Consider the following 14334-nt stretch of genomic DNA (forward strand, 5'->3'; position numbering starts at 1 on the left):
TGGTTGATGGACTTCTCGGCGATGTAATTAAACACTATAAGGCTGGTCATAGTGAGAGTAACATAGGTAGTAACATAGATGCCACATAAGCAAAAATGTTGATGTGGCAAGTAGTTAATGAGGAGAGAGGCAAATAGAGTAACCTAATATGTTACCATCACATAGCGCTTTCCAATGCAAAATGAGTCTACATGACAATAAATGAACATGTGTATGTTACTACACATATGACACTTTTCACTGTAAGGATAGTAACATAGTGTAGTAACGTATGCATATTACTACTCTAAGTTACTCCCTACTGTGACCAGCCTAAGAGTCGCGTAAGGTGCGGGCGCTCGCCTATGCCACATCGACAAAGGTGCACTGTGCGTGTTGGCCAACTGGAGAACGAGTTGGACTGGGGCCGGCCTTCTGTTTCGAGCCAATGAAATGAGGGGAGTTCTGCCTTTGGGACTCGTCCTTCCTTCGTTCAGAAGAAAGAAAAGGGGAGATGAACCTCGAGCCCCACGCACCCCACGCACCTTTCTTTCCCGAGCACGCAACCTCTCCTTCCCTCTCCAGAAAAACACCATCCTTCGACCTGGATCGGCTCATGTGACCGTCGGGCCTTGTCGCCACCGACGCCGACGCCTGCAAACGGCGGCAGGCTGGATCTTGATGGCGTGCTCGTAGCGCTGCCCACCATCTGCGTGATCTGGGCCGACGGGTTCATCTCCTCCCACCTCTGTGAGAATCTCATGGCCGAGACCCCGCACTCCGTCCTCATCGTCGACCACCTCGTCGACCCACCCCCGCCCCACGTCGCCGGCTGCATCTCCTTCCGCTGCCTCAACGTCATGAACAACTCCCGCCTGGAGGGCCTCATCAAGACGTCCGATCTGGTGCGCCCCTCCCCACCTCCCCTCCCTTCCCCGCTCACTCATGTCCTTTAAGCGGATTGGTCTGCAAAATTTTGTTATTGTCTCCTTTAGTGTTCTTGAGCTTGCTTCATTTAATTGGGTTGGGTGAAGACGTTGGTAGTACAAGGAAAGAAGTACAGCATCAGGCTGCAGAAATATCTTTAAGAAATTTGGCAAGTAAGTTTGTTTTATTGCATATTTGTACTAACCTCTCCAGTTTCGTTTTCGCAGATATAAGATAATATGTTATGTAATCAAGAGATTCATTTTAAATTTGGATTGTTCACATGTTTACTCGAAGCATATATGCTCTATTGTGTGGAGTTGATTTTTCCCTTTTTAGCACCATCTATCTTGGAATTAGATTGGATACTGTGAGAATATAATCATGACTATTTCTTGATGGGTACTTGCTGCATGATTTTTCCACTGCATGTCCAAGTTTACATGTGAAAGGATCTTGCTTGATTCCATTCTACTGGTTCATCTGAATTACCGAATACAGATGCAGGTCTCCTGTATCTTCACTAATTTCCTCTGTAGGTTCCTGTTTAGGGAGAAAAGAAAATCCTGTTATCCTCGTCCAGGGATAGACCATTTGGCACCAATGAATCAGCTGTTGAGTACAAATAATGTGGGAAGTTCTTCTTTGGCAATCACGATGTGTTCGTACATATGGTTGAAAGGATCGCGTTGATAGTGTTGCTACTTGCTACCAATGCTTTTGTTGAGGTAACAACTGTCAATTAAATACAACTTGATTTCGGTGTCGGTGTAGTTTGAGTTTAATTTTACATAGGGAAGTGAGAAGCTAATGTTCTGCCGGTTTACAGAAAGTTGTCCTTGTTGATCTGCTTTCGTTTGGGAAGATCATCCTTTCTATGATTTGTGATGTCTTCCCATATTATATTCTACTGCTTCATTCCTTAATTTTGTACCCGAACGTCTCTGTATCGTCAGGATTTAGCTGATGATGAATAGTAGTACAGCGCATATCTGTTCAGTTAATTTGCAGTCCTGAACTGCTGATTGATTCTTAAATCTGTTCATGAGGGATGACATTTGGTGCATTAAAAATGCAGTATGTTGCCATTTGAGTAGTATTCAATCTGTTGTGCTTGTACTAAGCTGTGGCTATGTCCTATGTGCCTTCCATGTCACAGCTTACTGCTTGCGCAGAAGCACAGGTTGCTTTAGCCAAGCACCAATTAACAGAGATGAAATAGGTTGCTTTAGCCAAGCACCAATGAACTTCACTGACTCAAGTAGATTAAGTCCAATACCATTATTTCGTTTGTGTTATCCGTATATTTTAAGAAGTGAACTGGTTTACTAAAGTTCAATCTGTGCACTTGTTTGTACTTGGTAGAATTACTGCTTTCTATCATGAGCTCACAAGGAAGCCTGATTTTTGTGGGTGATCGAATAGCACCAACTAAAATCCTCAGGAAGTACAAGTATGCTATGAAGATCTATTGCCAGTTATGCGTATCTGAATTTTTTGTTCTATTTTCTGTAATATTAATATTACAAGCAAGAATAGTTATAGGCTATCAAGAATCTGAACTTTATCTCATTTATTGAATACAGATGCCGATCTCCTCCATTTGTGTCTGTTGTTTTGATTTAGTATTCTACTGCCTCATTCGTTAATTTATGCCCGAATGTCTCTGTATCTTCAGGATTTAGCTGGTGATGAATACACCGTATATCTGTTCAGTTAATTTGCAGCCCTGACAAACTGCTGATTGATTCAATGCAAGAGATGACATTTGGTGTTATGACAGATTCGGTGCATGGATTTGTTGTTCTTGCAGGAGGCTGCAGACCTGTTGTGTTTGCTGCTGGGTCCTGGTTGCCCTGGAGTGTTAAATTCAGAACGTAAGTGAATGATCACTGTACCCCAGCCACCCGGCTTGGCACAAGATAGGTAAGCAGTTATCCGATTCATTTTGAATAACTGTTTGTTACATCTGCGGAAAGGAGTCACAAGGATATTAGAACTGGTGTCATGTACTAAGCCATTTTTGCTTTAGCCAATAATAAATGAACTTTTCTCACTCAAGTGGATTTAGTCCAACGCCAATATTTCTGTAGTTTACACTACCTGTTTATTTAACAACTGAACTGATTTACTGAAGTTGAGTATCCATATTTGGTTGCGGAATTGCTGATTTCTTATTCTTGCTGTTTTTAGGAAAAGTGGTTTGGTGTACAAGGAGACTACAACTTTTTTGTTAAGGACTGCTGGGGCCAAGTCTGGTGGATCTGTTTAATTTTTGTAGCAGAGCAGTTCCGCTCTCTGTTTATTGCCCAAATGCGGTACATAGGGCAGGAGGGGCAGGGCGGAGGTTCGACCTCCTGCACCTTCCATCCCAGGCCTATCTTTGTCATTCTCGGCGGCCGGCCGAGCTCTGCGCTCCGGTGAGTCTGATCCAACCTAGACTCAATTTTATGTGGTCTGGAATTTTATCATTAAGAAGGTTCAATACTTCAATTAGGAAGAACAAAAAATGAGTCGTTGAGTTTGCTAATGTGCTCATTCATCAGGCAAAGTTATATTCCCTCCATTTCTAAATATAAGTCATACAGATGTATATAGACATATTTTAGAATATAGATGCACTCATTTTGCTCTGTATGCAGTTCATATTGGAATCTCTACAAGGACTTATATTTAGGAATGGAGGGAGTATATAGGTGCTTATATAGAAAATTTACTTACTCTCATTCAGTAGTGTGGCCATCTTGGAAGAAAATGTTGTTGTAACAGTGCGTAGAAGGAGAGCGATTTCACGGAGGTAGGCAGTTGTAGATTAATCATTTCTTTTGCGATAATACTACTAGGATAATTGTTTTCTTGTCTACTTGACCTGATATAAATTAGCTGTCAAATCAAGTGCATACAAGGTTTTATAGCTAAACATACTATATATTCAGTAGCCGCCGCCAAGATGGGCCAGCTTAGTGTTTTCTTTGCATATATTTTCCTGTTGTTTCCAGAAGCAAGTTTGACCCCTTGCTTCCTGCTCTTGTGTAGTGTACTGAATTTTCTGTTGTTGCAGGAACAACCAAAACATGCTTGAGATCTCAGTAAAAAAAAAGGATTTTGTTTTACTGTGTTTGCTCTAAAAAATTGTTCTGGCCATTTCACTGGGGATGCAGTGGAGATTTTTCAGAGGGAGGGGGAGAGAGGGGGGGGGGGGGGATGTTTGCAAAACTAAGAAGAGCAGAACAGGTATATTTTGCTTGAGTCCTCACCATAATTGTTGCATTTTCAGATCTTTCATCCCAACTGAATTAACTCTACGTTTCCTTAGAGAGGTTGCAATTTGGTCATAGTAAATTTGGTGTCATATGATAGCTATTACCCTTTTGTTTTGGCTGTGACTGAAACCTTATATTTAGGAGGTGATCTTCTGGCTTTGGTAGTTTGACTTTATTTGACAGTATTTCTTTTGATATCCAGCAATCTGGAACATGAAACTATGATCTACTGAAGATGAAAAGATGAACACATAGCCTACTTCGATTAGCTAATTCTGTGATGTTGCTTGTTGTTAAGTAGTGCAGCATTTGTACTGTCAGATTTAGTCTGGGCATCTTATTTTTCTGCCATTCCAAATTTTCCTGTTTATTTAAGTATTAGTCAGTACACCCACATAAAAAAATCATTCACTTCTAATACTATCATATCGCACTCTTACAACAAGTGCATCCCAACCTCCCCTATGGACAACTCGCTGGGTACTCTTGTGTATCTATCTTAAACATGCATCATTTGAATTATTTATTCACTCAGGATGACACTTGACAAAATTCATCGGCAGTAAATTCACCTATGTTGCATACATAGTGATTCACCTAAACTTCATATGCACTAATTCCTCTGTCACTCCTATGTTAAAGAGTTGGGCACAACTACGACAAGCAGAAGATTGGTGAACGGGATGAAACAGTCGATACCAATGAGAATGTCGTTGGTGCTAACAAAAGGTGACACCTCCAGTATGTCCTTGCTATTTTTTCCGTCTAGATCTAATATGTGTTCCTACAAAGAGTAAATAGCAACATCAGTGCTGGCTTTCCATCTGAATCTGAGACATTGAATGAGATCCTGTCATTGCTAAGAAAAGCTAAGGAGGTCACCACCAAGAATACCAAGGCCGCGTCGACGGACTCAGGTGCGTGCGCTCGTTGGTGGTTTTAGTCTCATAGCTCATTACACCTAGCCTCTATTTGCTCAATCTTTCAGAATTTCAAGTGTCATTGCATTGTCGAGTATGTTCAGCGGGAAGGAAAGCAACAAGCTGCTGGGGGTCAGGATGACAAAGATTGGTTCAACGTCGGCTGCTTCGTTGTGCCAGTGCCACACTTAGGCTGGTACATGCACGTACGACCATGGCGTCGGCGCCACTTCTTCATCTTCTCCCGAACTGGCCCATCCTCGCCATTTCCACCGGGATAAGCGAGTTGGAGGAAGATGGAGAGGTGAGCTGGTTCTACTCATTGACAGGAAATTATTTGGGCATAACTTCCTTTTCGCAACAAGAAATGAAAATGTTCCCATGAGATTGATTGATCGTGCCCCGCTTTTGAACCAATGTCATCTATGTCATCGGTCATGTAACCTCTAAGGCACCTGATAATATATATGATGTAACTGTCTTTTCTTCTAAAGATGACCTATTGTGTCAATGTGTTGCATCGATCATGTAGAACACTACTTTCATGCTCTCTCTCATGCAATAGCACTGTGCGGTACACCCAGAAAAGTGAAAGGGGCGCACCCAACCTGGCACCGCCGAGATTCCTCTCAGGCGGCGCGCCACGGGCGCGCCCCAACCACTAGTAATCCATCTAACCGGCGACGATTTAGTCGTGCCTTAACACGATGTCAGCGTTTCATCAACAAGACAAAGGGAAATTGGCCACATCAAAACCATGATGCAGAAACGAAGTGAGATTCGCCCCCAAGGCTGCGCTTGGCTAAATGCCCCAGCTGCTACGACGCCGATGCCCCATTATCCACCACCCAACGGACGCACCAACAACACCATCTTATTTCTGTGGCCTTGGACGCGTCAGTTGCCGGACAGTCTGTGCGCAATGCAGGGTGTGAGTTGTCCATCGATCGTCATGCTCCCCACGCTCAAGGAACAAAAAAAAAAGTGCCCATATCCAGTGTATCAGTTGGGCCTCCCGTCCACGTCCAGCTTATTTTCTTTCCAGTCGTCTCCAGCTGATTTTGGTACTCTTCCAGGTTTTTTCCCTAGAAGCCGGCTCTTCAACGAGCCTACGCAATAACTGTACTCCACTTGTAGCCATGCACAGCGTCTCATCTTGCGTGAAGTCCCAGTGCAAAAGTTGGACGGTGGAGTGGATAGATGCAATCTGAACGAGTTTATATTTTTAAACGAGAAGAATATGAACAAGTTGGGTGCAAGCATTTGATTGCTTATTTCAGAAACATGTACTCCTTGGCTCAGGCCTCAGGGGCTAGCCGTCTCCTCTGCCTTAATTCGTAACTGTTTCTTGCGCAGTGAAACTTTTTCTGCGAGTTGGATGCTACTTAGGCTTCGTACAATGCAAGGTGCTTAGAGAAATAAACCAGGTTTTTCTTAAGCACCGATGCTTATTTGTACAAGATAGACGCTTAACTAAGCGTCTCTCGTGTAGAAATAGGCACCGGTACTTAAAAGAACTCGGTTTATTTTTCTAAGCATCTCTCATTGTACAAGGCCTTATAGAAACAGGGCACGGTTGCAAGACTGGAAATCGTGTCTTCGTTGAGATCCTCATAGCAAATACTCCCTCCGTCCGAAAATACTTGTCATCAAAATGGATAAAAAGAGATGTATCTCGAACTAAAATACATCTAGATACATCTCCTTTTATTCATTTTGATGATAAGTATTTCCAGACAGAGGGAGTACATACAAGTAGCATTTCGTGTCGGCATCTTTCTTCTCGGTAAAAATAGAAACAAAATGCGTCAAGGTTCTAAAGAGCCCATACTGGCTCATTCATCATCTGTATTCAGTTGAACAGTTATTAATTGTTCATGAGCCATGATGCCTTCTCAATAGGAATACTGTACCACTGGAATGCAACAATAAGAATACAGACTGGCCCAGACGAATTCCGTCGAGACCATGCATGATCTTTACACATTTTGCTCGCTTACTTGCTGGAGCACAAATCAAACAATCATTTGGACTCAGCGTCGTGCTTCTACTACTAGCTAACCACTAACAACAACACGGAGAAGTTAACACTGCTACTACGTCCGATCCACCCTCGCCACCGGGCGCTGCTAGCTGAGCGTGCCGGTGGTGTCGTCGTCGATACCGTGGAAGAAAGGGTCCCGCAGGAGGTCGGCGGCGGAGGGGCGGTTCCGCGGCTTGCCGATGCAGCGCTGGATGAAGGCCCGCATCTCCGGGTCCCTGAGGCGCCGGAGCGCGGCGGGCGGCACGCCGTTGGTGACGCTGTGGTAGATCTGCACCACGCTCTCGCACTCGCCGTAGGGCATCTCCCGCGTCACCATCTCCAGCACGCACATCCCGTACGCGTAGATGTCCACCGACTCCGTGTACGTCTCCGAGTAGAGCTCCGGCGCCATGAACTCGGGCGTGCCCAGGATCGTGTGCGCCGTGTGGTCCTTGTCCACGATCGCCGCCAGCCCGAGGTCGCCGATCTTCACCTGCACCCAAGTACCCAGAACCGTCAGCCGAACAGGATCGTGAAAGCAACATCTAACAGCTAGTGCTCCATCGGGGCAGAATCGTAGATGCAGGTGCAGCAAGCAACTGAGCAAGTTAGCGTAACAGATCAGAGTGCGACTCGGCTATGTTTGAAAGCAAACAAAGTGCGTCTCAACGTGCATCACTTGTGTTTCTCCTTTACTTGAAAGCATATATCCTAGTAGGTCCAGTTCTCGCGATGCTTTCAGAGACACGGACAGCTACAGAGGTCTACACTACAGCTAGGTCGTCACAGAAAAGAAGCGGAAAAGGTGGGAAAAGCGCCCGTCCGCGGATTAATCGCCGGCCTAATGCACGGGGCGGTGTTCAGATCAACAGACAACAGGCATTAAACTACATCTTGTTTTTTTTTTTGCGAGGGATTAAACTACATCTTGTGCTACTGTTCTACCCCAAATTGCCTATTTAGGCAAAAAAAAAACTAATATCGTATTGAGGTATTAGTAGCAAGTAAAAATTATGTTTAGCAGTAAACTACATCGTCCACTACTGTTCTACCCCAAATTGCCTACTTAGGCACAAAACTATGATAGTATTGAGAAAGTAATAAGTAAAAATTATGTTTATCACCAATTCAGAATCTAAATAAAGCCGGATACATGCATTATCTAGGAGTATTCCAATCTAACTAAAACAAGATTAAATTAAATTCTTTTTAGAAACGATTAAACCAATTAAATTATGCGAAACGGCGTCGTGCGCGAGAAGGCGAGAGTCTCTAGTATAGCGCAGTTCTAAATATAAAGTTTGGGAGATTGCAGATACTCAATAATTGTTTAATTGAAGAACTGTGAGAGGAAAGGCAGCAATTAGCGAGGGCCAGGCGACCGATCGAGATTGATTGATGGGCGCAGGTATAGTATAGAGGTGTTTGTTACCTGGCCGGTGTTGCCGTTGATGAAGACGTTGCTGCAGTTGAGGTCGCGGTGGATGATGCAGGGGTCGTGGGTGTGGAGGTGGTCGAGGCCCTCGAGGATCTGGCGCGCCCACTTCTTGAGCGCCTTGAGGGAGACGTGCTTGTGCCGGTCGCGGTAGTCGCGGAGGCTCCCGGAATTGCAGACCTCGGTGATGAAGTTGAGGACGCCGGCGTCGCGGTCGAGCCAGACCTTGTGGAAGCCGATGATGTGGTCGTGGTGGAGGGAGCGGAGGAGGCGCACCTCGGCGTGGAGGCGGTCGACCATGGAGGGGTCGCGCTCCGCCAGCGCGCGCAGGCGCACCCGGTTCCACGCCACCTCGATGCCCTCCTCCTGGTCGAAGCCGCGGTACACCTTCTTGACGGAGCCGAGCCCCAGCACGGCCGCGTACCGCCCGAACCGCCCCGTCGGGTCCACCTCCTGGAACGCCTCCTCGTCGGACGCCACCGCCGACATGGCTTCCTCCTGGCTCCTGCCGCCGGCGGTGACGGGGCGGTGGTGGTGCTGCTGCTGCGCGCGGCGCTGCGGCGTCGAGTTCGGGGGCATGCGGAAAGCGGGCGGGAGGCGAGCGAAGCTGAGGCCGATCGGGGCGGCCGCTATATATAGGGGAGGTGGTTGTGCGGTGCGGCAGCGGCCTTCCCCGGGAGGAACCAACCGAGAGCGGCACGGGCTCGGTAGCGTAGCTGTTGCGTATTGCTACACGTGCGCGCGTACGTACGTATGGGGGATTTGACCCGGATTTGACTCGGTAGCGTACGTTGGGTTGGGCCCCTTTGCCGTGCCGTGTGATCGGAGGAGGTCGGCGGGTCCGTCGGCTGGGCGGTTCGTCTGGTTCACGACGCCGCGTGGACTGTAGAGGAATCCCGTTTGCTCGTTTCTGTTTGTTTATTACTCCATGATTTGTTTGTTTGTTTCTGCGCTGATGACGGTGATCCGTGTCGGGAAACCGGGGCCGCCGCGGCTAGCGCCGAGTCGCTCGGATAGCCCCTCTCGTTTTTCCTTAGGGCATCTCCAGCCGCGTCCTCAACAGGCCCTTCCCAGATGATTTTGCCGCAGCGGCGTAAAAAAAAAGCCCCAGTCGCGTTCTCATAAGCCCGTTTTTCGCCGGCTCGGGACAAAACTGATGCCGGCGGACCCAGGCCGAACCCGGCGTCCTGGGGGGCGCTTGGGGAGCCGACACAAGCGAAAAAGGCGCGTGGGCCCGCCCTAAAGGCGACCCGAGGGCCTTTTCCCGCCGTTTCTTGACGCTTTTCCCTCGCATCTCTCCCGCTCGCTCGCCTTTCTCCCGCCATTCTCTCCATTTCTCCCGCCAAACCCCCTCCCGCTCGCCGCGAAGAAGTACGCCATGCCGCCGAAGAAGTGTGCCATGCCGCGCGCGGCGGCAACCGCGACTGGCGCCGTGGCCCAGCCGAAGCAGAGGAAGCCGAGGGCGCCGCCATCGAAGCCACCGGGCCTGTCGAACGCCGAGTGGAGGGTGGAAGTTCAGCGGCGCGAAGCAGTCACCGCCAACAGGCGGAACAGGGCCATAGCCAAGAAGGCCTGCGACAACGCGCCGCACGCGGCGGCGTCTTCCTCATCGGTCGACTAGGCGGGGATGAATCCACCCGTCGTCAGCCACGCCCAGTATGCGCCCTGAGGACAGCAAGGCGCCGGATCTCCATGGGGTTCATCGTCGCCCGGCTACGCCGACGGCGACGCGCACGGTGGGTTCAACCCAAACGTGACCTTCCCTCATGGTCACCCCGCTACGCGCACGCCCTTGCCCGCCTTCGTCGGCGTGCAGTATCCTTCATACAACTACTCGCCGCCCGCCGCCTACGCGTCCACACCGACGCCCCAACTCTACCGTGGACTGCTACCCTTCTCGCACCTCGGCGACGCCGACGACACGGGAACCGACATGGACGACATCATCGCGACAGGATCGACCGCGGCCGCCGCGTCTCCCGGGTTCGCCACCCAGGACGAGGTAGTGGACCTCAGCGGCGACATGGAGGCCGAGCTCGGCTACGTCTACGGCGACGACGCGCAGGAACCCGAGGGGGAGGAGGAGGACAAGGAGGAGGACGAGGAGGAGCCGGCTCCTGTTCCGACGAAGGGGCGCCAGAAGAAGAAGAAGCGGGCGGCTAGGTTAGGCGAACCGCACATCAAGTGGACGTCCAAGGAGGAGGCATGCCTCGCCGAAGCATGGAAAGTCGTCTGCCTCGACCCGACCACCGGCGCGAACCAGAGCTTGGAGACGTACTGGGACCGCATCAAGGCTGAGTTCGACGAGCGGAACACCGACATGGCTTTTCTGATGGGCGGGGCGGACATGCTCCAGAGCAACGACGAGAAGCTCAAGGCGTGGTACCTGGTGCAGCGCGGCCTCATCCTGAACGAGCTGCCGACGGCAACGCCGACGACGCCCACGACGCCCACGACCACACGGACGCCAAGCCCGAACGACGCCTCTACATCACCGTCCAGCAGTGCCGAAGCCGCGCCGACGCAGCCCAGCACCGAAGCAGCTCCGACACCGACGAGCCCGCGCACGCCGACTCCGCCAACGCCTGGAGCCGACCCCGCCGAGTGAATCGTTGCGCACGCGAACTTGCGGCGGCGGCGCTCTGTTTTTTGTAACGCCAGACTACGTCCGATCGCCGGATTTGCGCGTCTTTTGAGCGCGGGAATGACCAAGTTTAAATTTCCCGCATTCTAGGACCGGCGCGTGGGGGCGTGACTAGGAGCTAGGTCGCCCCCAGGGGCCGAACTAGCGCCGGCACGCCCCCAGGCCACTCTATTTAGGCGCCCTGGGGGCCGAACGGTTGGAGATGCCCTTAGAATAAGTGGGTACTTATCCCTGGACCCCTACCCCCTATATAAAGCAACAAGGAGCCATCATTGTAACCTCTGATCATTGATTAACAAAGCCGGTCTTTTTCATATCTCTCTATGTCATTTACTTTCGCGTGTTCGACTACTTCGTCTACGACGCTCGCTCTCGCTCCGCAACCTCGGACCGGACTCGCCGGCGGAGTTGCGGAACACGTTATCAGCACGCTTCGCTCCATGAACTCTCCATCAAGCCTGCGTCATGCCTACATCACGCAGTCTTTCGTCGATCCCGCGGAGGTATAAGATCCAATCCCCACTCTTTGCAAAAATGGATTCCTCTCGTTATTACGATTCCGTTTTTGCGATTAGATTATTTTTCAGATAAATCTACCTATGGTGTGGATTTCTCTCCCAAAAACTGAGCGGACGAATACGTCGCCGACCAATGTCGATGTTTTTGGATCACGAGAGACTTGTTGACTACACTATACGGGAGTCGGTACAGATTGTAACAGGCATAATATCCACGATTAGATTGAAAATAGCATAAGCTTCGGGTAATTTGGCAAAGAAAAAACTAGTAGGATAAAGAACAGAATTAAAACAGATACAGGTTAAACTAAGTATATTAGGCATAACAAGTATTTCATTCTTGTAGAGTAAATAGATCCAGACGATCACGGTACCGCCGCAACGCACCCGCTGTGCCACGCGCCGTCGCTGTTCCCGATGAACACGACAATGTTTTTTAACATCCCAAGGCAGATGACGACGTCCCCGTCGCCGCGCCGCCATGGCCCTGCTGGCCGTCCCCGTCGCCGAGCGCTCGACTGTCGTTGCCGCGCTCGCGTGCCTGCTGCACGCGCCGCCGTGCCGCCCTGCTGGCCGCGACCCCGCTGGTCGCCGGCGCCGCCGTGCTGGCCGTAGCCCTGCTGGCCGCGCCGTGGCCATAGCCATGGCAGTGAACCGCGCGCTGCGCGCCGCGCCAGGGCCACGCCGCGCCGGGGCCGCGCCCTGCTGGCCACGCCGCGCGGGGGCCGTGCTGGGGCCGCGCTGTGGCCGCACGCCTCGCCAGGGCCGCGCCGTGCCGGGGCCGTGCCGTGCTGGGGCAGTGCCGTGCTGGCCGCGCCCGCGTGCGAGCCGCCGCCGCGCGAGACAACTGGCCGCCGCCGCACCCTGATGCGGGCGCTAGGGGAAACCCTAGCGTCGCTACGCGCCAGGCTGCTGGCGGCTGGGCCGGCCCGCTGGCTCCTGGGCCGGATGGGCTGTGGCCGTGGGGGTTTCCTCCAGAGAAAAAAAAGGGGGCACCGGCTGTAGCGCGGCAATTGCGGTTTAGCCCCCATAGTTTCCAGATTTTACGCGAGTTTTTATTCCTCTTGTAATATTTCGCGTAGAATCCCCTGAAACTGTCTGTTTTCGCTAAAAACGCGTATTTGGGCTTAAAAATGCCTCGGGAATTCAATTTTTGGGCTAGTTTTCAAACATGCTATCTTTTGCAACATGATATTATTGTATGATTTTACTGCTGTAGATTAATTGTTTAGCACTCTTAATCATTTAGTAAGTCATATAATAGCATGTTTTAAATAATGGAATGCCATATTATTATTGTTATTATTATTATTATTGAATAAGTTTATCAACATCGCTTTGTGCAAAAGATTACCTGCTGTAATCTCATGATTTTTGCATAAATCGCAGATGGCCGGAATTGTCCACAAGGAGTTTCCTGAGTTGGCCCAAACAGGGCTGAACTACCTGTCATAGCCTCGGACTGCGAGATTTTTCTCGAGGGCAAAACCCTCCCGAGGGCGATCGGTAAGGGGCCCCAGCTGGGCACCACTGATCCCAAGTTCGAAACTGAGAATGCGCAGGCTCTGCACTTTCTCCGTTATCACCTGTCACCTACTCTGAGAGATGAGTATATGGCTGAGCGCTGTGCTTTTGACCTTTGGACTGCTCTTAAGCAGTGGGTTGAGCGGCTTAAGTACACTGTGAAGCCACGTGCAGAGGCAGAGTGGATCCGTCTGAGGTTTGCGACTTCAAGACGGTTGGGGAGTACAATTCGGCTCTACACTGGATTTGTACGACTCTTCGGTTGTGTGGTACCGAGATTACCGACTCCCAGAAGATTGAGCAAACCCTATCTACTTTCCACCCCGACGCGGTCCAGTCCTCACGGAACTACCGCCAGGGGAACTACACGAGGTATTCAGAGTTGATTGACGTCCTCCAGGTGGCGGAGGCGCAGGATGAGGTTCTCAAAAAGAACTTTGTCGCGCAACCACTTGGGGGGAGTTCTCGCCAGGAGGTGAACGCTCTCAAAGTCCGCAAGCCTCAACAGAAGAAGAGGGGCCGCAAGGGCAAGAAGAAGGGCCCTCACCCTCCTGCCCCGGCTAAGCAGAACAAGCCGGGCAAGGAAGGGCAGAGGCCTCAGGACTGCTTCCGTTGTGGCTCGGTGGAGCATTTCTCCCGCCAGTGCCGCGCACCACCGGAGGTCGTTGAAGCATACAAGGCTCGGAAGGCGCGTGAGATGCACCTCGCCTTGGTTCAGGAGGGAGCACCACCGGCGCCCATGGAGGCACCCGTGATGATTGCTACGCCCCCTACTGCGCCCATAGAGGCGACCCCCTGGTGCTCATCGCGGCAACTTTGGTGGTCTCTACCGACGCCCACATCGCCATGGAGGTTGACCACATGGTCGCCTCGGCGACGGCGCTGCCACTAGACATTGATGCTGCCTCCAAGATGATTTCTAAGGAGGATCATCTCACTAGTATGGAGATTGCGGCTAAAGTGAATGGCTTCTTCACCGAGTCCACTTAGCATACCTCTTTGGTTATCACGGTTCCATGATTTGATAGAATAAAATTGAATAAATTTGATTTGGTTGGAAGCTCTATGAGAGCATAAACTTATTCTTTACTTTGGCGATTG

The 14334-nt window shown here is 50.3% G+C and overlaps 1 protein-coding gene and 1 long non-coding RNA gene across 9 annotated transcripts; one reads left to right on the forward strand and one right to left on the reverse strand.

Annotated features, from left to right (window-relative positions):
* The first annotated feature begins 448 nt into the window (after positions 1–448).
* On the forward strand, positions 449–5600 carry LOC123044407 (uncharacterized). 8 transcript variants are annotated; one of them, XR_006420083.1, is made up of 6 exons: positions 454–1634; positions 2585–2832; positions 3100–3326; positions 3968–4140; positions 4812–5086; positions 5194–5600. It is a non-coding gene; the product is annotated as an uncharacterized lncRNA (long non-coding RNA). The 8 variants fall into 8 exon arrangements; XR_006420090.1 differs by having other exon boundaries at positions 449–1079; positions 1446–2832; positions 4812–5600; XR_006420087.1 differs by having other exon boundaries at positions 452–884; positions 975–2832; positions 4812–5600.
* Positions 5601–6979: 1379 nt separating this feature from the next.
* On the reverse strand, positions 6980–9160 carry LOC123044408 (probable serine/threonine-protein kinase WNK5). The gene is made up of 2 exons (XM_044467137.1): positions 8545–9160; positions 6980–7605 (listed from the first exon to the last, which is right to left on the reverse strand). The coding sequence occupies exons 1-2, from the start codon at positions 9124–9126 to the stop codon at positions 7219–7221; spliced, it is 969 nt and encodes a 322-aa protein (XP_044323072.1). The 5' UTR covers positions 9127–9160; the 3' UTR covers positions 6980–7218.
* Between the last annotated feature and the right edge of the window lie 5174 nt (positions 9161–14334).

The sequence above is a fragment of the Triticum aestivum genome, chromosome 2B (assembly GCF_018294505.1).
Source record: "Triticum aestivum cultivar Chinese Spring chromosome 2B, IWGSC CS RefSeq v2.1, whole genome shotgun sequence".
Taxonomy (NCBI): domain Eukaryota; kingdom Viridiplantae; phylum Streptophyta; class Magnoliopsida; order Poales; family Poaceae; genus Triticum; species Triticum aestivum.

What these genes read in the sequence shown, in the direction of transcription:
- LOC123044408 (XM_044467137.1), bottom strand. Translation starts at nt 9,126, where the DNA reads ATGCCCCCGAACTCGACGCCGCAGCGCCGCGCGCAGCAGCAGCACCAC. An exon ending in TCAACGGCAACACCGGCCAG is followed by an intron (nt 7,606 to 8,544) that starts GTAACAAACACC and finishes ACTTGGGTGCAG; the next exon opens with GTGAAGATCGGCGACCTCGG.